Source organism: Lissotriton helveticus, chromosome 9 (genome assembly GCF_964261635.1).
Source record: "Lissotriton helveticus chromosome 9, aLisHel1.1, whole genome shotgun sequence".
NCBI classification, from domain to species: domain Eukaryota; kingdom Metazoa; phylum Chordata; class Amphibia; order Caudata; family Salamandridae; genus Lissotriton; species Lissotriton helveticus.
The window spans coordinates 401,848,539-401,873,282 of record NC_136070.1 but is presented as its reverse complement, the minus strand read 5'-3'; the positions used below and the strand labels follow the sequence as shown (position 1 = coordinate 401,873,282).

The 24,744-nt window shown below is 42.7% G+C and overlaps 1 protein-coding gene across 9 annotated transcripts in view; it reads right to left on the bottom strand.

Moving 5' to 3' along the window:
* EML1 (EMAP like 1) overlaps positions 1-24,744 on the bottom strand; it is an 883,632-nt gene that overhangs the window by 157,748 nt on the left and 701,140 nt on the right. For all 9 annotated transcript variants that reach the window (XM_078660158.1, XM_078660161.1, XM_078660155.1 and 6 more), the window contains 2 exons: positions 13,366-13,515; positions 8,112-8,181 (listed from right to left, as the gene is read on the bottom strand). In XM_078660158.1, coding sequence (XP_078516284.1) covers positions 8,112-8,181; positions 13,366-13,515 — 220 coding nt within the window. The remainder of the gene's footprint in view (positions 1-8,111; positions 8,182-13,365; positions 13,516-24,744) is intronic.

The following is a 24,744-nucleotide window of genomic DNA, read 5'->3' as shown; positions in this document are numbered from 1 at the left end:
CTTGGGACACAGCTGGTGGGTCGCAGCGCTTGCCGCTTTACCAGAACTCTGGATTCCACGGATCCACCTTCCTTTGTGTCATCCCCAAACATGTATTTCATCTGCGGCACGAAGGCCTACACCTGGCTCCCCAAAGGCTGGGGGGGCACTTGCTACATCTCCTTCGTCCTTCCTCCAACTTATGTGGCCCCAGCGAATCACCACAGGCAAAAACGAGCCAAAGACGTTGAGCAAGCCGACTCAACAGGGGCGCAGTTCCTCGATGCTATGAAAGGACTCGTCCCCCTCTGGGGCCCGATGGCAAACAGCCGTGCCATCCGACATTTGACTCAGGCAGTCGAGACAACCATGAACATCACAGCGGGCATCTTTGCCAACAACACTGCCGAACTCCAAGCGGTCCGTTTGGTGGCTCTTCAGAACCGCCTCGTTCTAGATGTGGTTCTGGCGGACCGAGGAGGAGCATGCCGCATTATTGGGTCCAGCTGTTGTACATACATACCGGACAACTCACCCTCAGTGTACAAAGCCATCGAACATCTTCACAGACTCTCTTCGGAAGTCCACCAAGAGCAAGAAGAATGGTCGCTTGGTGGTTGGTTCTGGGACACCGTCAAGAGCTGGGGCTGGAGACTGCTCACCATTATCCTGATTCCCGTAGTTGTAATATGTGGCCTATGCTTAGGAATTCAATGTTTGCCACCTATGTGTTCTTTATGTGCGAATTGTATTTTTCCCAAAACTGTGGACATTGGAAGCGAACATATGAGAGCATTGTATGATACCGAAGTTAGGAATTTGATGAAAATTGACATTGAGTAAGCAAGTTGGCTAGATATGTTGAAAAGGGAGGACTGTTGAAAGTTGGACTGAGACCGTCAACATTATCGGCGCCCTCTTGCTCTCCTTAACCTTTTTGTGCGCGTAAAACAGCCGCCATTTTGAACACCATGGCTTCCCTGCTCCCGCCGAGAGCCAGCGCGCCTCTCTCCCACTCCTAACTTCGCCGGCATCCCCCGCATACTGACAACCCCCCTGCTTGCACCTGCCGCGAATCATAAAACCCCTCTTCAGCGCTGCTCTGCCCCAGACCCTCGTCCTGTTCCCAGCGCGACACCTCCCCTCTTCCCATTTATGATCCCCGGCCCTTTGATGCAAACCCCATTTCCCCGTGTGCCCGTTTGTCTTCCCCGTTCCCAGGCCGACACCCAGCTCTGCCGATACCAATCCCTTGCCCCTCCCCGTACAATAGAAAGCTTCCCTCCTCAAAGGACCCCCGAGATGATCAAAGCCCCCCCCCCCCATCCCACGAGATCCGATCGAAACCCACACACTCCGTGGATCGGCGGAATATCCAGCTGCGCGATGATCATCACCTGTTGTGAACGGGGCGGGGACTTCCACTGTAATCTTGCGTGGGAACGGGCTGGGAAGGGGGGGATTCTAAGGATGTCTTTCCGTACATCAAAGTATCGACGAAAATGTGTTACATGCAATAAACAGATAAACGTGTGTATAAGAGGCCAGGCCTCAGGGATGCAGTTAGAGCACCTCAGAACGATACCTTCTGTCCGTTTCGTTGTGTTCTCCTCCGGAGAGAATAAAAACCTTGTTTCCTGCCTTCCAGTCTCCAGCACCTGCCTCTTCAATAGTTTAACTTCTTTGTGGGTTCAAGAGGCGACATCGCCGGGCAATACTTAAGGATCTTATATTCTGGTTGGTAGTGCCCCCCATTTTAGTTTCTACAATTATCCTCAGACTGATTCGTGGGAGCATTGTAAGTGCATCAAACAAGATACATTATAGAGGAGTGGCCTCAATTGAATTTAGATAAGCGCCAACCTTCCCATTGAAATCTTAAGTATTTGTTTATGTTTGTGAATATTTCATCATTTGTGTATTTATATAATGAATGTTTGTTTTTGTATCTTTAGTCTATTTTTGCGGTTCAAATCGTAGAAAATGCTTAGGCCGGGATCCCCGTCATCCAGTAATGACTCAATGGCGATCCCGGATTTCAATAATGATTTGGGTCCACAGAAGCCAAATTAACTAATGTGCTAATGCAGTGTTTCCCAAACTGTGGTCCGCGGACCCCCAGGGGTCCCTGACACATTCCCAGGGGGTCTGCAGGCAGCAGTTGTAAAAGCACTGCAAAGTATCCTGTTTAATTAGCAGTTTTCAAAAAACATAAAAGTGTCAAGATAACAACAGTGATTAATGTCCCTGCTCAAGAGACAGAGTTTTTGTCCAGTGGCAGCTTTGACTTAACTAATGTAGCACAGAGGGTTATATGCCTACTGCAAAGAACGTGTACCATGCATTTTAAAAAATAGTATTTTATATGCATGGATCAGTTAGTTACTACTTTTGTCAGGGAGATTCTTTTGTTACAGTGCAGTTCATAAGTTACAATCATAATCTAGCACAGTGACCTATAAACTGTCATTAAACAGCTGCTTACAAACTGCAAGGTACAAGTTAGTGACATATGTTTTTTTCTCAGTCTTTCATTATCCTGATGCTGCTAAAAAGGTTTATTTGGGTGGAAATACATTTGTATTGTTAAAGTCAATGCTAACCACTGTGTTATGTTCTGAATTATGAGTTTGTGCTTCTCCAGACCAGCACTCTTTAAAAATGTCTACCAGTATGAATAACATGTGAATTCTTCACCTTGAAGTCCCCTTTGCCTAGATACTGATTGACACATATGATTCACTGTCTCTATAGGTGTGTGATGTAAACTGCTCCGACATCCTACTATGAGAGATTCGATATGAAATACATGTGACAGAGGGGCTATGGAGCAATGAGAGGCACTGTTGGAGGGTGATAGTGGGGTAATCATTGATGAACCCCCAGATTGTCGTATTCTTGTGCATAGTCAGGTCTTCATTTACTATTCTTTAAAAGCTAATACAATTCAATAAATAATGATAAATGTGTTGTAGAATGCACCATTGTTTCCTGAATTTCTTAAGGGGAGAGCCTCCCAAAGCCCCCTTTGTAGTGGTCAGGCTCACTCACTGCACTTGGTGTGCACCCTATGGGGACTGGTCTGAAATCATTTGCCTGGGCTGCTTTGGGTTTCCATTCTGGCCCTGGCAGGAGTAGGAGCCTTGCACTGCGAAATAAAACCAACCATTGAAAAGTTAGTCACAGAGGTGCAGCACCAACCTTCCCATTAACTTTTTTCGTTTTCTTGCAAATTCTTTCAATATAAAATACAACAGAGGTGGCAGAGTGTCGCTAGCCTCCTTGGAATAACACTCCGCCACTTGAGAAACGCAGGGCTGTACCATATTTACAAGAATATGGTACAGCCCTGTGCTGGCGCTACACTTACATGGGTAAGATTGTTCATGTACAGGAAGGTCCCCCTTCCTGCACATAAATAATCTCGAAATGTTGTGTTGTCACTTCTATGTGTGCTGCTTAATGCAGCACACATGGAAGTTACAAAATTTCATTTTTTTCAAGATTGTAATGTGCAGGAAGGGTCACCTTCCTGAACATAAACAATCCAAGACGTTTTGCATAAAGGAGGAGAAATGAAGCATTTCTTCTTGTTTCGCCAAGTTAAGACCAGGTTTTCCCTGGTCTTAATTGTGGCGCTGCTTCCCATTTACGCTGCCCTTGTAAATAGGGGGCACCGTCAAAATCAATGGGTGTTGCAGGGGAAACGCCCACCGTAACACCCACTGCCCACCCCTTTCACGCAAAGAATTGGGTGAAAGGGGGTCATTTACAAGGCACCATTAAGCCATGTTAAGTGGCTTAACGCTGCCTTGTAAATAAGGCAAAGTCCCCATTGCCACGGGAACGTCTCAAAAAGTGATGTTCCCAGGGTGATAGGGGCTTGTAAATATGCCCCTAAAATCATTAGTTATTCAAGTGTTTGTTTTGTGTCCACAAGTGGGTTAATTTTTTTCTGAATTACTGTTTTAATGTTTGAAATTTAAATCCTACAAATTGCTTGGGGGTACCCCGCCTTCCAGTGGTGACTCAATGGGGGTCCTCAGGAGTCAAAAGTTTGGGAACCACTGTGCTAATGTATTAACTAAACCGACATAGCCGAGAAATGCACTCAGTACCATGATAGTCCACAAGGGGGCAGTAGGTCCTATAATGTCCGTCTTCGCAGAAAAACCGCAACTCCGTATCAAATCAGCTCAAAGATTTACCAAGAAAGCAGTGCGGTTAAGCGCACCTCAGTAATGAACAACATGGAGCTCAGTCCTCATGTCTCGTGACTCGTGTCTCCCACATAAAAAGTAACTTTAATATACCTTGAAAGTTCTGCTGCACCATTTTGGATTTTAACGCAAAAAGCACTCTGGCAGAATTTTTGTGCAACCTGCAGGAAATGCATCAATATAGAGTACATGTAAGAGTGGGGTTGGGGAGAATTTCAATATATTATTTTGGAGTTCTAGCTTATTTTGTTTTATTAACCCTCCATCGGTCCGCTGGCACTTAAGACATTTCTTGTAAAAACCCTCCGGCATGCTGCTGAAAGGCGGATTGTGGATGAGCGTTCAGCCCCATCACTTGAACCCTGCTGTTCAGAAAAAATGCTGGATGTAATGAGCTGGCAATTCAAGCAGAGGTGTTCCCTGGTAGCTTCAATGCATTGAACACGGATGAAGTGCTGATCGCAGGTAACCTATGCAGTTCTCGGGTGGGTGCTCCAAGCAATTTGCCAAGATGGCGAAGCACTGAGAACCTCTCCCTTAACCACCAAAATACTCTAAAACGAATTTACAACACAGGAGCAGCGTCAATAACATGAACGCATTTGATTGGTGCCAGCATCCTTTTGACTGACCGCTTTCCCTTCACTGAACATTCAATGCACTGCTCCGGCAAGTGGACATTTTAGATTAATGGGCTGTTTACTTGGTCTTTACTTTCATCCATTTCCAGCTCAATTAATTCGGATCGTTTTGCTATAACACCTGACCCAATTGTACTTACACGTTTTTTTAAGTATCTTTAGTAGAGCCCTCCCTGCTTCATGCAACTTTGAACAATTGTTTTGTTCAATGTATTTTTCTTTGGTTTTGTGATTCCATATTAACACCTCCTGCATTTTCTCTGAGGATTTCCTTGACACAGATATCGCTAGCAATTGTGTGGCAAAGATCCAACATGTCAGTGTATCTTATCAAGACACAAAACCATGGTTTGGTTGGTCATGTAGTGTAATGACGATGTGCCTAATGCACAAATGTATGTGTGAATGTTTCTGGGTCTAATTAGCATAACGGTTGCATTCTTGAGGCATTCACATGGCATAGATTTCCAGGCATTATCTCAACGCACTGAAATTTCTCCTCCAGGTAATTAAGAGTCGAGGTAATCTTCAGGATTAAGTGTAGTGGAACTGTGGATTCGCACAAAATATTTTTACACGTGGAAACATCACTTCCTCTATGAAACTTCTTTAACTACACACACTTTCTCCAGCATTTTAGCACTACAGCAAACAATGCAAATTGGATGTGGAAACTACTTTAGTGAAACCTGTGAAATTCCTATATGGCGAGAGTTTACTGCATTCATAATGGCCACCCCATATTCTTTATTGGGACCCCTAAATTCTCATCCCTAATCCTTTTATTTGGACTGTGGAAACTCTTGCTGGTGGATGATCTACAGTAGTACATTCCTTCTCCAAGCATGATTTTTTTTGTTGCAGTTTTACATAACTCAAATAATACCCAGATCTGCACCGGAGTGATATGCATAAGAATTACTACTGCTTACAAGAAGTTAAATAAATAAAAAAATAAAGAGGTTCATAGGACTCATTGTATAAAAACAGTTTAGCAACATTAGTTGAAAAGAGGTTTCGCAAAACAAATTACTTGTCTAGATTATAATAGTACACGTATGAGCGATTTTAAAGATTAACTTAATGCTAATTTTGTATTGCGCCTACTTAGGAGCCATACACTAGGATGTATGTGGCTCCTTGTTACGCCTACCCTTGCAGAGGCAATCCACCAGGTCAAGTATTGGTTGAGCCCCTGGTGCCCCCCCCCCCCTCTCCGTCCCGGTCCATACAGGGCTTGATTCGGTATTTGACCATCACCAACATTTCCTGTCCCGGTGCTGCGGTTGTCTACCCTGATCCTGTGTGCAGGAGGAGGACCACTCCGGGTCTCTCACACCAACCATCAATCTCCTGGGGATCGGCAGGCCACAAACCTCCTGTGGTGGGCTCCAGAGTCTCACACACTGATCTGTGCTGGGAGAGCGGCGCCAATCTATTGCAGGTGCTGCCACCATCCAATGCGGTCTTAACGCTTGGGCACGCAGGGCAGTTGCCCAGAGTCCCCTTGAGCATAGCGGCCCCATGCAGACCAGAATTTAACACTAATTTTCTGTTAAACATTTTTATTTCTGCGAGGGGTTGTGTAGGCAGGGCCCAGTGCACTGCTTTGTCGGGGACTTATAATGCTGTTAAGACGGCCCTGTCACCATCAACTTGGGAGGGGACCAGCCACCAGCTGCAAACCGATCAGCAGCATCAGAGTGCAGCCGAGAAACAATTCTAGACTCATGCCGGTTTCAGTGGAAGTGGGACAACTTCGCTACTCCAGACTACACAGGCCCTATCAAACCCAGCCAACCGAGTGCAGCTCAAGTGAGTGTTGTCAGTTCCACAGATAACTAAAAGTGTGTGGACAGTCTGCATGGTTACATTTTCAAATCAGGGCTCTCCCAAAAGAGAGCTCCAGCCTCTTCGCCATCTTTAAATGTGTCCAAAGACTCCGAATCACTTATGCCTGCAGGTAACATGTTTTATGCACCAACATGTGCACGCCTGATAGATGTTTTTTGGGTTCTGGGTCACAAACTACATGTGGGGTCCCTTCTCTGGTGCTGTGGCAGCACAAGCCACTCGTTCAACATGGAAACTATGGGCCCAATTCACAAGCAAACATCTAAAAGTATGGACAGAGATTGGCACCTCCATCTTAATATATTTTTACTTTTTTTGGGATTTATAACCAATACTAGACGCACACCTTGAAAGCTGAGCCACGCCCAGTATTCCAAGTATACTTTTAGAGATGTTATGGAACTATTCCCAGTGCTTCCAGTTCCCTTTTTGTGGAGGTCTATGTAGTGGTGAACTACGCAGAGGCGAATGGAGTCTTCTGCGCAAGAACCTATTCTTTTTTTCCATTCACAGGGACAACATTTTACCCCTTTGGGGAGCACCTTCTTCTACACTCCAGATACTAGTCTAATACCTTCCTTTTTACATTTCCTACCCGACCATTTCCAGGATGGAAAAAGGTTGCAGAGGACTATAGGAATGCCCACAAACATAAATGTTTGTGGCAGTCAGAAGCTGCAACACCACGACTTGCAATGCACACTCCATCTCTTGTGTGGGATTTACTACAGTAGATGTCTAATGCAGCCTGCATGGAGAACAGGGAAGTGTGCATGACTGTTTTGGGAAGCCCGAGAGGGTCAACCAAACATCCATTGCGCACTTAGGAGTGGGCAAACCACTCCTCCCCTGCTCTGCAGCCGCACCCCGCCCCCTCACGCAAAGCTGCCGCAGCAGGATGCCAAAATGAAATTATATTACTTTATCATTTTATTTTTTATTTTTTAACTGCTGAAGAGTAGTGGGGCGATGCTCCTCCGCCACGGAGTTATTTTCAATTGCTTAAGTAATGAAAGAGGGGCTATAGTTATTGCATATCAGCTACATGCCATTGGATACAATTCCTGACAGTCAGAAATGTTATCTGGCGACTGTGTTTGGTAGTCTTTAAAAGAACACGTATGGAGTTTTACCATATGGGTATTTCTAACCAAATCCACAAAGTCAACTTACGATCAGGCAAGCAAATTGTTAAAGCAAACTGTGAGAACTGCTGCATGCACAACTCTGGTCAGGTCATGCCGGTGAAAATAAATGCCAATTCGTGGAAGTGTACAAATAACACACAGATGGACACATTTATCACTACAGTGCAAGGGTCACATTCCAACATCATCAGAATAAACCATTTTAAGATGAATATGAGCGAGTGTGTGCGAAACGTACTCTCCAGCTACACTGCAAAGAGGATGCTCACCTTTCCATCCTTAGATGTACCTGCAACTTGACCTGTTGCTATGGTGATCCTATCGGGATGGACAGCGAGGCTGGGGAAAAAAAACATTTGTCAGTCATTGTATGGATGCAATACTTCGTACACCTTATCATGAAATGTACCCGCTACAAAACCAAGCGGAAATTAGATTAGGGCGCAGTGGCATCTCTTCACATGACCCAACTGCACACTTATCACTAGGACACAGGTTCGATATCATCCGCCGAACAATAAAACATTTGTTGGTATGGAAATTTTTTAAATGATCTAAAAAGTGCATGAGATAGTCCTTTGTTTATTGCTACGAAAGGAACTGGGGGCGGTTTACACTCTAGATGGCTGGGATGCAAAACAGGAAGACGTCTGTGAGTGTACAGTGCAAACAAGTGTCGGTTTATGCAAATGGCTTCTTGATATCACCAAGGAACCAACCTGGCCAAATACAAAGCTAATTAACCTGTCAGTGTCTAGAGCATGCTGGGTGAAACTATTGTTTTGGCTTTACTTTGAGACATTTCATCCTTTTAACTTACCGATTTCGCACCGTTCCATACAACGGGTTAAACATTTGAAAAATAATTTGAGAACAAATGCTGGGGTGATGGAAAAAAATAAGAGCGCAGAAAGCAGGAGCTATTGAACTAAGGTGATAGACCCTATGTGAAGACGTAGCACTTTTCAGAAACTTTTCAGTTTGAATTTTAAACCATTAACGAAGGGCCAGCATCTTCTACTACTGGTACCCCATGTTAAAGAATGCTTCATACTCACCCTAGAGAAAGACGTATTATTTGCCAACCTGGGCTATTGTAAGACTCAACAGGAAGCCACAAGCTCGGAGCGGTTCTTCAGTCGCCTCAAACTTCTGCCATAACTTCAAATTGGGCATTTTATGAGAGACAAGCAAACTTCATATTTCAAACACGTTTGACAAAATAATGTCCAGGTCCTTGTTCAAAATGTACAATGTTAGGATGACTCCAAGTGATAGTCTGACCTTCACTTGCGCGTTGTCATCCGTGACAAATAGACCTGAACCAGCACGATATATTTGAGAAATTCTCTTCAATACACCTTCAGTTATAGGTAGAACTGGGAGTAACGCCTTTTCCAAATATCCAACCCAAGGAACAAGCTCCAAGAAAAGCAAACGCACGGACTATCAAAGTTCCACTCAGTAGAAATCAACAACTTCAGAAAAAAACTAACTTTAAAAAGAAAGCATTACTTTGATCCAAACAGAGGTCCAGAAAGTAGAAACGAGTATTTATGTGACAGGTTAATTCCTTTAAATATTTAAAAGAAAAGCGTATATTAATTAATCTTAGTTTCAAATATTGTGGCGAGCAGACATGCCAGCCCTCCACTAACCTCTAGGATTACTGGCCATTGCCCAGCTCGGAACATAATATTTTAGGCCTGATCTCTTCCTGTATAAGAACCTCTTCTTTGATATAATATTCCCTCAAATGTAATACCTGAAGATTTCCTACAGATGGGGAATGGTCTCGTGGCGCACCTGGATCCTTTGGGCAAGCATCGAAATTACAAATGGCGGCCTCCACCGCACCCCAAATATCCTCAGCGCTAGGACTTTGGGCCCACAGGCACCATATACAAGGAGCTCGCGGGATCTGGAAGGCTTAAACTGACCTGATAAAATGCACCTCAAACCCAAGGACATAATGGCTTTTCATCCTCACTTGACTCTACGAAATTCACTCACCAGCTCAGGCTACACCCAATTAAATTGTGGATAAGTCTTTTCCACCTGAAATTGCTTAGAGGTGCTAAAGACATTATGTTTTACAAAAACCCTAAAACATACGAGTGCTATGATCTCACAAGAAACAGCAACTTTTTCTCAACTGTACCATATACATTAGCGTCTACTATGAGGAAACCGAAAGTAAAGAGAAGTAAAAATTGTGAAAGTAGATATTAAAAAAATGTGCTAACCTAATACATATTCATATGTCAGGAAATAGACAAGTTAGGCTTAAGGCCAGAAGTCACAGGCCCACAGGTGTCAATCTCGAAACACCAGTGGCTTTAAGGATCCATGTGCATAATGAAGTATCTGTGTAAAGATGCTCAGAGTGCACCAAAAGGTTTTAGTCATTTTTGGTAATTGTAAAATAAATCTTAGAGTAAATGAATTGATATGGTACTCCAGAAAACTCATTTTAAGTAACAGATCTTCATGCATGTACCGTATGCTAAGAATATGTAATGACACAGTAAGTAGCTGCAGGATCAGCCAGTTACAAAGGAAAGATGCCTATGTTGCTTATCAAATATTGTAGTTATTGCTTTTGTAATAAATGTATACCGCGAACAGGAAAGGGTTAAGATACAACCCATGTGAGCAAATAAAAACGTTCTATTTGTCTGGAGGTAATCGACACACGTAGTCCAAGGGTCAGAGGCATTAACCAGCCATAAATGTTGAATCCAAAGCAGGCGATGAAATTGTGCATCTGTCAGTTAGATGTAAAAGTCTTTAAATGTACCCAGAAACACAACAGTCTTGGGTCGTTGACCAATTAAAGGCAGTGATGTGTCGACGACAGGAAACAATGGAGAAGGCTTAATGTTTAGGTTCCACCAGGTAACAGTCAACAGGCAGACCAGAACAGGTTAACATTCATAACTTTGATGAATTTGACTAAAGGAGAGAGGTAAGAGGTTCATAAGAAGCCAACTTTGCAAATGCAAGGTTCTTCCACGAAGCCTTTGAGTTTGTACAGATAGTACATTTGAGGTTGCCTTCTCTAAGTCACCTAGGAGACTATTCTGGACGAAGGTCACTGAGGTATGAAGATGCAGGCCATAGAGAGTTTCCTGAACTAAGCAAAATGTTACCTACTGTGATATCTTTTGGACAGGGCGCAAGTGGAGTTTCAGGTTGAGCAGGATATGCAGAGTATAGTTTGCACTCACTGTAGTTTGACCATGAAAATCTTAAGGAGGCATGTGAAGAGGTTGATGCAATGTACTCTCTCTGACCCCCTCCATGTTCTAACTCATGTGCTTTCCTCGCCCCCTGCATTGCTTTTACCGCCATACAGGTTATTTCCTTCAATGCTCACTCAAACTTGCTGTTTTTTTTTATTTGCTGCTCCATCTTGGATCAGTAAATGGAAAAAAAACGAAGTGCCCACATCCTTTTGTAGGCGAGCACATCGCTAGAGGGCCCAAAGGTATAGGCTTTGCAGATTCTTGCTTTGGGCTGTTCTGCAAGAGGCAATATTTCTTATCCAGGAATGTACCTGCATTAAACAATAGGCTACCTGTGATGTAGGTCTGTATTCCAGTTAGAGATTAATCTGGTTGTCATTCACATTCATGTAGTTACAAACATTATGAGGATCAAGAGTACCAGATAGGGAGGGGATGTCATGGTGAAGCGGCGAGTGAGAGGACAGATTCTGAAGAAACTCCCCAAGTGATGCTAGTGGTATAAGAGAGGAATCTGCATAATTAGACTTAGTACGTCAAAGAGGCAAGTAAGGATGTAAATCAGGAACATTTGATTTCACGAGTTTAGGCAGTTAACCAGTCAATTTTGCTGCTATCAAAAATATGGACTTAAAAAATGCAGATATTAAACATGCCAGTAGGCGGGAAATTAAAAAGGATCCAAGAAAACGATATGGAAAAAGTGCATTTAACATTATTTTTTATACACAAAACATAGGCTCATGTTTTCATAACTGAAAATTGACTTCAGTCCTAATTTCACACAAAAGCAGTTAGCCTAAACGAGTGAGAAAAAAATTACCCTGAAAAACATACAGAATACTTTCTAAAAGAAGCACATTAGGGTTTTAGTCCATCACGCGTCTTCAAATTTTGGCTCAACCTCTTGAAATGGGCTCACATTCTGGGAGACGTCACCTCACTCCTCCTCAATTATGTAGTTCGGCTCATGTTTTGAATCCCAGCAATGGGCTTTAAAGGGATCATAATCCTTTGTTTCAGAATTTACTACTGAACTTCCTAAAAGTAATTTACATATTTTGCTCCCCCCCCACCCAATGTTCTGGATTAGACTTTACCTCAGTTTCTCTGTGTGCTATCTGTTTCAGCTACTCATTTTGCCTGGTGCAAAACAAACATGTGCTTGTAAACAGCACTGAACCCGGAAGTAACCACAGCTCTGCTGCAACACATTCTTCGCAGTGAACACCGGAATGACTGACAAATTAAGTGTACAGCGAATCGGACTATGCCTCCTACACAACATGCACAGTCTATCATCGCACACAGGATGAAACATCTGAAAAGGGCATGGGTGTTAAATGTGTTTATTCTGCGTGCTGTCAATACAGCATTTTAATTGTATGCAAGTTATTAGCAAAGCAAAAAACAGCAATTCAATGGAATCTGTAACCCAACCATAACAATATAGTCGCTATCTATCGCAGTGTGTGTATACAGCGCAATTACGGTTTAAAAACCACTTTCAATTGTAATTTTCATTTTTTTTAGCTTATCACTTTGCGAAAAGTATCAAACTTTGGAAAACTATTACAGTAAGTGAGTACTCTGTGGTAAGTCAAGGTTTGGACAGTTCCAACCAGGGGTGGACAAGTTAAAAGGCTGTCTAAAAGGTTGTGTATCCAAATCAAACTTAGATAAAAATGTAATGTCTGCTGTTCCGCACAGCAAAACTGTGGACTAGAAGTATACCAAACGTGGCAGAAAATTTGAACTTAATTCAGACTTCTTAGTTTGGTTCAAGTGCATTCAGTAGTTTAAACAAATTTTTCTATCAGAAATGGTGTAGTAAGCTTCTAGAGTTTATTGCCCCTTAGTTCACAGATGTAGTTTTCGAATCCTGGTGACCCCGTTAGTAACTGACCTGATTTCTTGTGGAAGCCATTACTGTATGGGTCTTGGGGGGAAAAGCGTGTGCCCTGTAAAAAGTCAGGGTGGTATAGTCAAATGGAGAATTGCTTGGCTCTACTAAGTATCTGGTTGATGGGGTCCCAGAACAGGAAAACAAAAAATCTAGTAAAGTCATTGATGCCATAACAAATGTCAGCTGTGGTGTGTAAAGACAGGCGATGTGCTGTGGGAAAGAGTTACGGACAGCATAGCTAACAATAACTGATCAATTTCTGTGGTTTTGTCAGTGCACACCAATATTTTATAGATATATACATATACAAATGGCCACACAATTTGAAATACCAAAGAACTGAAACAGTATAACTGGTTTAAGACTTACCACTTGACGTCATCATTGTGACCAGTGTAATGTCTTTGTAGTTGCTCTTCGACATTGTAAAGCACCACCACTGATGCAATAAAGTACACAGTTTCACCGGTTGGAAGAAGGTAAAGATTACTGCGGCAGTCCCGGCCTCGGTACCCATAGCTGTCACACGAGGTAAAGACTGAATAACTCATTTAGATATACATCCAACCAAATGATACTCGGCATTACAGTTTTGGGAATGGTTGGTCTGGTTAAGACGAAGGAAGAAAAACAACAAAACAGAATAGAGCATCCTACTAGTAGTCTGAGATAGGCATGTCTTTTAAAGTAAGTTATGGAAACCAGGGAACACTGGACCATTCAATCTATCTTTAAAAGTATTGACGTCAGCCAGCTGGAGGAAGATACAATCTTCTAAGGTGGCACTGATGCGTCAGGCATCAAACGACTTTGCTTTTGAGGAAGCAATCAGAAAAACTGATAATGGCCTTCAGCCGTTTCAAGGGTTATGGCTGAAAGGGAATGTGGTTGAGGAAATCAGAAGGATGATGAAGTCTGGTCCATATAATTTAGATGTATATTCAGTGTAGATCCTTACATCCCAGTGGTCCATAAGAGGAAGATGCAGCTGGATCAATAGTAATAACAAACCTGCACTGCCTATTCTACCTACCCTCATTTACCATTTACTTCAGCTACACATCAAGCATATGTTTTCATCCATTCAACCATTCACTTAGTTTAGACATATGCTTTATGCAGCAAAACCTGCCAACCCACAGAGGATTCAGACTTCTGAGGAAGCCACCAGGAACAATGGAAATCCTTGTGAAAAATAAAATGCAACAGATTTACATGATTTACACTGGATCTGGACTGAAGTATTGCACTATGTGTGTCCTACAGAAAAAAAATACAAACTGAAGCCAAGAGTGTTGATTAAACACCATTCACTAGCTTCAGGATGCAACCGAAATCAACAAGAATTTCATCAAAGTGTTGAGAACAAGTATTTAATAAAAAAAAAAAAAAAAATCAATACACAAGTCTAATTTGGAAATGGCCATTTCGGATTTCCTCCAAGATGCACAACAAACAAGTTACTTACCTTGAGTAACGCCGTATCTGGTAGAGACTATCTAGCTGCAGATTCTATAGCTTAGAATTATCCCCAGGCTCAAGACTAGATCCAGAATTTCTTTTGTGACCAGTCTTCCAGCATGTTGGTAAGTGGCGCCGTTCAGCTCTGCATGGCATCACTGGTGTTGTCCACGCCAGAAATGACATTTGTAGTGCCTATACAGACATCGGTGCCACACAAGTGCGCTTATGTCAGATACTTTCCGTGACTTTCCCTGTTGAAGCACAGAGTCATTAAGTACACCCACCGCTGGTGTGGAAAACTTGGGCCCTGAAAGGAAAAAACCCTGTCCCTTGAAATTTGTTTGCAGAGCGGGGAGAAAGGGTGAGGAATCTGCAGCTAGATCGAGTCCCTAACAGATAAAGTGTAACTGATTGTAAGTAACTTGTTCATCTGATCGAGACCTCTAGTTGCAGATTTTTTACCTTAGAATTGAGTCAGTCCCATCGAAATCCAGGACAGAGATTGAAACATCTGCATCATAGCCTGAATATCCTGAACTTGCCTTCCGGGAGAGTAGGCCCGAAAAGGCACCTTGTCCAGAACATCTCCAATGAAAAGGAGCATCTGAGAGGGAGTCAGGTGTGCCTTCGGCACGTTGATAGTGAACTCCAGCGACTGTAGGTGTCCCGCTGTAGTCTGGAGGTTGGAGACAACAGCGTGGGACAAGTCTGCCTTCAACAGCCAGTAGTCAAGATAAGGGAAAAACTGGCACCCTTGATCTCTCCAGATGAGCTACAACCACTGCCATCACCTTGGTGAACACCCAAGGGATGCTGGTGGAGCCAAAACAGCACAGTGAGCTGAAAGTGCTCATAGTCCACCATGAAACACAGGTAACGCATGTGGGCAGGTAGGACCGGAATGTGGAAGTGTGTCCAGCGCAACCATCCAGTCTCCTGAATACAGGGCAGACTAGACCTGCGCAAGAGTGAGCATATTGAATTTCTCCTACTTGAGAAACAAATTGAGAGTGTGTAGGTCGAGGATAGGAGTGTGGCCTCCATCCTTCATGGGCACCTGAAAGTAGCAGGAATAACCACCATGACATACTTCTGGTGTCTGCACACTCTTCATACCTTCTTTGGCTAAAAGAGCAATCATTTCCTGGCGGAGAAGAAAATTGGTAGTCCTCCGACAGACTGTTGTAAGTAGGTGGCATGGTAGGAATCGCTGTGAAGGGGATGAAGGAGCCCTTTCGTACAATCTGCAAAACCCACTTGTCCGATGTAATGGACTTCCAAATGGGGCAGTTGATGGTGAATGCTGCAGCCCACTGGGTGCCCATGATGGTTAACGATTCAAAAAGGGGGGTGGTGATGGACAGAGTATCTGAATTAAGCAGAACACTCCTACCCAGTCAAAAGATCAGGGCTTGATCCATCACCGTTTTTTAGCTCACTGCACCATCCCAGTTCAGAACCTGGCTACATGCAAATTAGTCTGTCCCTGGCCCAGTGCATCCTGGGAACAGGGCAGACCAAACTACCAAGCCAATTCTTTACTGGAAAGGAAACAAGCTTCCGGGGACCGGTTTCTGGCATTACATGATGGTTAACGGGCAGACTAGAAGGGTTTGAAGACTGTGGCTGCCGGGGTTTGGTGGACTTAACCGACCGCTGGCCACCCAATCCATGGGGCAGAAGGGAACCTCATCCATGGCGAAGCATGCTGGAAAGCTTGTGCGTATTGCTGTCTGGGCACTTCTGCGGTGGCCATGGAAGGAGCCTAAGGTGGACTGGGGGCGACGAGGGGCCATAGAAAGTCCCTAGAACCTGGCCATTGCCCCACTGTCCCACAATTGCTCCAGTGCCGAATATGCCTGGTCTTTGCAGAGACGGATGCCATCAAAGAGCATGCCCAAGAGTGATACTTGGGCCATCATACCCAACATAAACAAGCTATAATTACCAGGGACTGACAAACCCAGTAACCATAGCACCAAAGACAAGTGTAAAACTACAGAGTGAACGGAGTGCTCCCTCATCCAATAAAACACTATTTACTGCTTGTCATAACCAGGGAGGCACCCAAGTAAAAAAGTAAAAAATCAAGATGCAATTTGAAAATATAGCTGGTATAACAGAAAATAGGGCCACAGTTATGGCTTACACTGCAGATCAAGCGGATTAAATATACTCTTTAATCGAGGAAGTACGGAATATGGATGCCCATGGTGGCTCAGTCAGCCAGCAGTTGAAACAATTAGAATACTTAACGCGAAGACAACTAAACCAGAGGATGCACGCGTCAACGTTGATCCAGTATCATAAAGCTAAGAGAATACCGAGGGGACTACGTTTAGCAATTAAACCAATGCTTTTCCGTTTCAACTTGAACGCAAAGTTCATGGAAAAATGGTACAGCATTTTAAATAAATGCTCGCTAGACCTTATATTGCTTATTATTGAAGAACTGGCAAAGACAATTCGAGAACTAGAGGAGGAAATTTTCAATCTAAAAACAGAATTAGAAATGAGACTTGAGGCGGACACTTGGAAAATCAACCTAGAAGGGATCAATCTGAAATTAGACAAGTATGAAAAGGAATTACAGGAAGGGAAACTGCGCAAGTATAAACGGGACACAATAGATTACAAGTTAAACGAGGTTTATACTTGGGCGGATATTTATGCTCGCAGACAATTTGTCCCTAAAAAAACTACACTAACAACACACTCATCCGAAGAGAGCATTGTTACAGACAAGGAAACATCAATACGTAGGGGTCCAGTCCGTGTTTCAACAGAAGGAGCTTCAGTAACTCTGGAAATAGCGGAACAATCCACAAGTCGTGATAGCGCACCTTTTTTGTCACAGGTACCACAACAAGATCGACCACCAACGCAGTCTGCAATATCAACAAATGCAAAACCAGGAGAGGAAGAGGAGGGAAAAGCCTTACGAAGCGGAAGGAAAGTGATTTGATCATCAATATATCATCAATGGAACTGACAAACCAACAGATTGCAGTGCTGAATAAGGGACTCACATGTACCTACGACACAAACTAACGAAATGGAAACTGAGGGAGCTTTCTTCAGGTTCATGAGAACGCTCAGGTTGCGACATTATTTCACCAACGTAGTGGAACCACCAGAGTTGACAGATACGGTTTCAACCAGTCAATTGGAGAAATTTAAACCAAAAAGTGTGTTCCAATCACCCATCACACACAAGATGTTAGACACATTTGAAGTAATGGTTAAAAAGGACCTCCAAAAATTGGATTACAATAAACCCAAATATAGTAACATGACCAAAAAAGAACGCATTACTCTGCAGAACTTATCCCACAACAAGGAAATAATGATTCAACCAGCGGATAAAGGGGGAGCATTAGTGGTGATGGATGCGCAGTTTTATGACTCTAAAGTAGACCTACACGTTTCTGATCAAGATACATACTTACGTTTACCATCAGACCCTATCATCAAACTACAAGAAATGTTGGACGAAATACTACATACAGCAGAGGATAATCACTGGATTGACGAAAAAGTGAGAGCATACTTGACAACCAAACATCCCAGAACACCGAGACTATACATGATCCCCAAAGTGCATAAACATCTCACTAACCCACCATTTAGACCAATCGTGTCGGGGTGCGGGTCATTATTTGATCCCCTCGGCCGATTTCTTGATCACTTTTTACAACAATTCGTACAGAATTGGGGCTCATACATACGTGATACTACGGACTTCTTAAATAAACTTACTTGGACAGAACAAGACTTTCAGTTGGAGTGGATTTTATGTACCATTGACGTAGTGGCTCTTTATACGTCAATCCCCCATGAAGCGGGACTGGAAGCAATAGAATGGGCCCTGTTGAAGATGGGAGAACTAGCAACACACAAAGTATTCTTGTTACAATTACTCAAGTTCTGTTTAAACAACAGTTATTTCTTGTGGAAAGACCATCATTATGCCCAGCTGACGGGAACGTCTATGGGATTTGCGGGAGCGCCCGCTTATGCTAATATCTTCATGGCTCATTTTGAATCTGAGAACATGTGCAAAGCAGATTGGAAACATGTGAAAATGTACTGTCGTTTCATTGACGACATTTTTTTGATTTGGGACAGCACTAAGGAACATTTGGAATCCATGATTCAGATGATGAATTCAATCAATCCACGAATTCAGTTCACACACAAAATAGATTCACAGACAATAGATTTCTTGGATGTCAGGATAAACAAAGAGACTTCAGGCTTTTCAACTCAATTATACACAAAACTAACGGATAAAAATAATGCATTGGGATACACCAGCTTTCACCCCAGGAGTTTGGTCAGAAACCTACCTAAATCCCAATTCATAAGAATTAAGAGAATATGTTCGGACAATCAAGTTTCCAAAAGCACAATTCAGCAACATGCCAACAAATACGCAGCCAGAGGGTACCCTCGCAAAGAACTAGAAGACAGCATGGCAAAAGTATTGGCACTGGATAGAAATGAACTATTGCAACCTAAGAAGAGAACCCCTAAAGAAAAGATAGTGTTTGTAACGAAGTATACTACCCAATCAAAAAAGATCAAAAAGATAAACACAAGGTGGGAACTTTTAAAGAATGAACCAGATTTCAAAGGATTGTTCAAGGACTTACCGGTTCATGCATATACCAGAGGACAAAATCTGCGGGAAAGGTTGAAGCAGAAATCATCAATACCCTCCACAACACCTTACAAAGGGATGAGCAAGTGTCTAAATTGCACGCATTGCAATAATGTGACTACGGGCAACATTATCACCCATCCAACTACAGGAAAAATTATAAACTTGAGACATAGCAGCGACTGCAACACAGCTAATGTAGTGTATGGAATAAAGTGTCCATGCGGTAAACTTTATGTGGGCAAGACGGAACGTAAAATAAAGGTCAGAATCACAGAACACAAGAGCAGAATCCGAAATCGGAATATGACATCACCTCTAGCAGTTCATTGGAGGGACAACCAGCACACCATCTCCCAGTTACGTTTTACTATTATTGAACAAGTACAGATGAGGCAAGGAACAAACAACCAACAAAGACTATTGCAACGTGAATTATTTTGGATCAAACATCTACAGACATTGACTCCAAGAGGTCTCAATGACAAATACGATTTATCATGCTTCTTATAAGTGCATTATTTAGAACCCTTATTATGACATGAAGGTACTCACTCATTGTAGCATCTTACCAAATAACAAACAACACTGTATTTAAATAGCGTGTGAAAGGAGGATTAAGGTAATAGGAGAACTCTTAAACTTATCAATGAAACTGCATGTTATAATACTTCCACTGGGAAATTTGGTCATTTTAGAGAAAAAAATATATGGTAGAGACCAAGCATAAGTGAAAACAGAGACCTATATTAATAAATAAAGGGCAAAAAACAGCTTCCATAATAATGACAAAGTATCCAGTTAGTTGAGGAAAGTTTAATCATGCAACATAGTAAGTGTGTCAAGTATAATAATGTTAAGATTGTAATGTTTACTTTTTCCACGTATATGCACGAAGGGGTTGAATAACGATAAGTAAACATCATCATAGACACCATGTTCAAACACCATCACACCACATTGCACCAAATACGACTAACAAACTTTCCACATGCATTGCCTTATGGTTTGAGAGACGAACATGCAGCATTGAGCTGAGTGAGTTGAGAGCAGATAGCCTTTCCAAGATGGCGCCCGTAGATTTCGTGTCTAGGGTAGAGGAGTCCGTCTTCTATGTCATTGATGGTTGCAGACCGGGGGATTATAATAGCAACGGACCGACAACGCGGGTAGCGAAATCTTTGCTCGTACTAACAACAGCGAGTTCGATTAAGGCGACGTGGAAGATATGCACATTAGGTAAGCTGGCAGTCTAGGGGAGTTCAGAGGAATCTAGCGTAAAAACGTGTTGTTAACAGCACGGCATGACGCTGAAAATGGTTTTCTTTTGGGTTTTTTTCTCAATACAGAGAAAACGGGAGAGTTGAATTGCAGAGGTATGTGGAGATCTGGTACCGGTTTAAAAAGGGAAATCGTGCTTTGTTTGTTGGCTTACAAGGTTAGAATCTGAATATCAAATACGTGGTTTGTCTGTTTATGTTTTACAGATAGATAAAGTTTTGGAGAACCAGGTAGGCACCTTAACATACGTTTTTGTAGCACTAACGATAAAGGATTGTCCACAATCATAAGCTGGACACTAAACTAGATCTATGTCTACTATCTATCATTTAGGAAGCTGGTGAAATAACGACATTAGCGGTAAGCAGAATGTTTGGGACTCTCATTAGTTGGATTTGATATTGGCACGGCTTAATAATTAAAGATTAGTTGTCTAGCTGTTTTTTATGAATACTACATTTGTGTTTACGCAGGCCAGAACACTGAATACACCATACTCAGGTAAAAACAATCACAAAACACATTCACTAACACGCATGGGCACCCAATAACAGTATTTACAAGGTTATTTTGTTTATTTTTACAGGTCTGCCCCTGATGAAGGCACTTTGGTAGTGCCGAAATGCATTGGGCTCTCACAAAATGTACAATATTTTGCAAAGTAAATCATAACATGAATATGAAATGTTAAGAATATATTGATTGTTACTTTGAACCATTTATGTTAATTGAAAGATTGTGATTAACAAAGAATGATGAAGTGCATATATGATAAACAAGACATAAAAGAAGTTTAAAAATAAAAGACAAGATACTGTAATGACAACAGGTTTATGTTTTGCTGTAAAAAAGTATTATATGTTTACGTGCATAGCACCAAGTGAATAGTGCATGGTTCGTTGGGCCATCATACCCAACATAAACAAGCTATAATTACCAGGGACTGACAAACCCAGTAACCATAGCACCAAAGACAAGTGTAAAACTACAGAGTGAACGGAGTGCTCCCTCATCCAATAAAACACAAGAGTGATACCTGGACATTCCCAAAAAAGTCAGTAGTTCTCGGCCAGGCGTGGCATTGCAAGACCACTGTCATCAAAACCGCTCTGTCTAGTGAGAGTCGATGGTGTCTAGTACATAGCAAGTAGTGAACTTAGTTGCATCCCTCCCTTCACCAACAGCCTAGGAGAGCACCGCCCCGGCCTCTTCTAGGACTGTTGGCAGCACCTGCGCAACCGTATCCCACACAGCGCAGGAGTAGCAGTGTTCACAGACCACAATGCCAGGCTGGCAGAAGAAAACCTCTTCTTGCCCAATTTAGCCAGCCTATCGGATTCCCAATCCAGTGAGGTGGTTGGGAATGCACTAGGATTTAAGTGGGACGTGGAGACCTGGACCCCCAAGCTCTCCAGAATGAGGTGCTGGTTGTGGAAATTTGGGTCCCCTTGAGTGGGGCAGCGGGCAATTACAGGAGCCATTGTGCAGAGTTTGGATCAAGCCCCAGCAGGACGTCCCGAAGTGCCTAATTGAAAGTGAGTAGCATTTCTGAGGGGTCCACTCCCGGCTAAAGCCCTTCCCTCAAGATTATTCTCAACTGCCACCGAGGGCAAGCTAAGGTCCAAGAACTCAGCTGCTCTCTGCACCACCATAACGAAAGAAGGCTTAAGGCCTGCTCCCTTCCTCTTGACTGGGACTGCAATCGTCATTGCATTGCATGTTGAGCTGTCATAAGCTTGAGGGCTCGTTCCCTCAAGGCCTTCGGGTTGGTGGTGCGGCAGTAGGGCAGGCCTTCGGGTGGGGTCCCCCTCGAGGCACCAGATGCTTACAAGGGGTCGTCCGTCACCAACATCTGTTGGTAACAGGCGCCATAGGGCTTGAAGCCAGCCTTCCTAGTTGACCTATTTACAACACCACGAGGTAATCCTCAGACTCCGACAACATTGGAAAAAAAAGTTTAAAAAAAATACTAAGGGGAAGCTCTTTCTGGATCGGCGCTGGCTGGTGCAAAAAGAAAACGACTGACGTCAGAGCGCCTTGGTGGCCCCTATATAGGCACTGTGATCGCCACTGTCAGAGAGGAAAACGCAAACTACGCCACGCAGAGCCGAATTACACCACCTACCAGCGAGCTGGGGTACTGCTCACAAAAAAAACATTTCTGGATCCAGTCTGATGCCTAGGGATAATTCTAATCAGCAGCTTGAAGTCTCCATAAAATACATCTAAACAAAAGTGATAATGGCATACAAATACGCAACCTTTAAAACTGCCATCAATTAACAACCTTTCAGCCCTTTCTACCTATCATCCGGAAATTGAATATTCCCTGTAAATAAATGTTAGACATCCATAGTGGGGGTGTAAAGGGCCACTCGTATCCCAGGGCTTTGGCACCATTGCACATGCTACTTTAACAATAGCTACAACTGTGGTGAAGACGAAGGACCAAGCCAGTCACCAAGTCAAGCTAGGCAAACCATGTACTATGCATGGCTGACTAGTCTCATCAGACCGCAGTCACAAACGTTAAGTTATCTTTAAGACTATGCTCATGCACTACATAAGCAAAGTCATGCTTACCATCCTCAATGGGGTGCAGTAAATACATAAATTGCATTTTAAAAGACAGGACACTTAAGGTCTATCCTCTAACATATGTCCCCATCAACCAAGGGAGTGGATGGAGAGGAGCCTTCTGATGTCAGAAGACTGGTCTTTCTACCCTTGTGGGTGATGGCAGGCAAAAACTAAAAGTTTCAGGCGTGCCACCGAACTATTGCAGGCCCTGAATTTTTTTTTATTATTAATCATTTCCACAGTTCCAGTAATTTACTCTGTGAAAGATAATTAAAAATAAATCCAACAGAATGTTCTATTTGCAGTTTTACTAAATCCATTCCTTCTACATTTAAAATATCGTAACTTAATATTACCTGGACTCCCAAACCGAAGGCTTGCGTCATAAAAAGTCATTCAACACGACAACATTAGGCATAGGAGAGGGCAACAACATAACGCCCTTAATATCCTGGCACGGGATCTCCATTGAAGCTCAATTAGTTCTTCTACAAAATAGCTTGCCTGGAATAAAGAAGTCCAAGAACACCTGGCAAAAAAACACCACCATTTTAAAAAGCACGAGTCTTCTGCACCACAGTCTTGCTCTATAACCTTGAGCTCAATAAGCAAAAATCTTAAAATCACACGTCCAACAATCAGCCATACGAAATATGCGTTACTAAAGGCTAGCATTCACTTCTCCAGATCGGTCTTTAGCTCCAGAATGATTTACACTTTAGGAAAGGGCACACAAGTAAAGTAGGACTGGACACCAGTAAATTGTAGCCATAGGCTACCAGAGCACCGGCATGAAGGCCTCCACTATACCGCAATAACACAGGGCTTTAGAGACTCTCATTATTTATCCACAATTTAGCTCCATTTAAGCTGCACCTCTTTTATTGCCCCGGTAGGTATAAACAGATCAAATCTCGACGCATGTGATCTTTCTTCATTTTTTATGGTCATACATTGTTTCTTATTTTATGGCCATTCCCTTAATGCCCTAACACGCCGATTGCCTGCTTGAAATAGGGCAGCTTGAGGAGGTAAGAGGCGGAAATGCATTATACGGATGCCCTTTACCTTTGTGTTTGTTTGTCTTCTGGGCTACCCACCAATCACTGTCGGGAGGAGGATCTACAAATCTAATCATGGGTTTCATGTACCACTTCATCTACGTTCAGAAATGTTTTGTAGGAATGCTCCCGATGTGCTCTATAACCAGTAACCCAATTCACCAATTGTTTTCAAATAAATGACAAGAATTTAAAGGTATGCCAGAGTTAATGTACGCTACTTAAATGCTATGGCGAGCTATATAACGGGAGCAGATCGGCTACTAGCTATATTGTAGTGCCCAGATACAATGTATATCAAATGGAATTTCCTCAACACATTTAGCACAAAATATGCCAAATGTATTTTAATGTAAGGATAGCAAAGTAACATGGTAAAGACTCCGAATACATCCAGTGTGAACGATACTCCAATAGGACATTCCTTTAGGCTGTATATTTGCATCAAATGCTCTGAATTTTTATCTCAATGCATGTTGTTCATATGCTATATAGGTGTTCTATAGCATACTCACCTGGACACAATACTGAAAATGTCAGAGACCATTTACTACTAAAAATGAAGAAATAGTTGAGGATTCTTTAATATGAGAAAAGATCATCATGTTCCCATAGGTTTACTGAAGAATGCTCCAGAGGAGGCTTACTACCACCCTGAAGGTTCTGCCTCGACCGCTCACTTTCCTGCCACGTCACAGT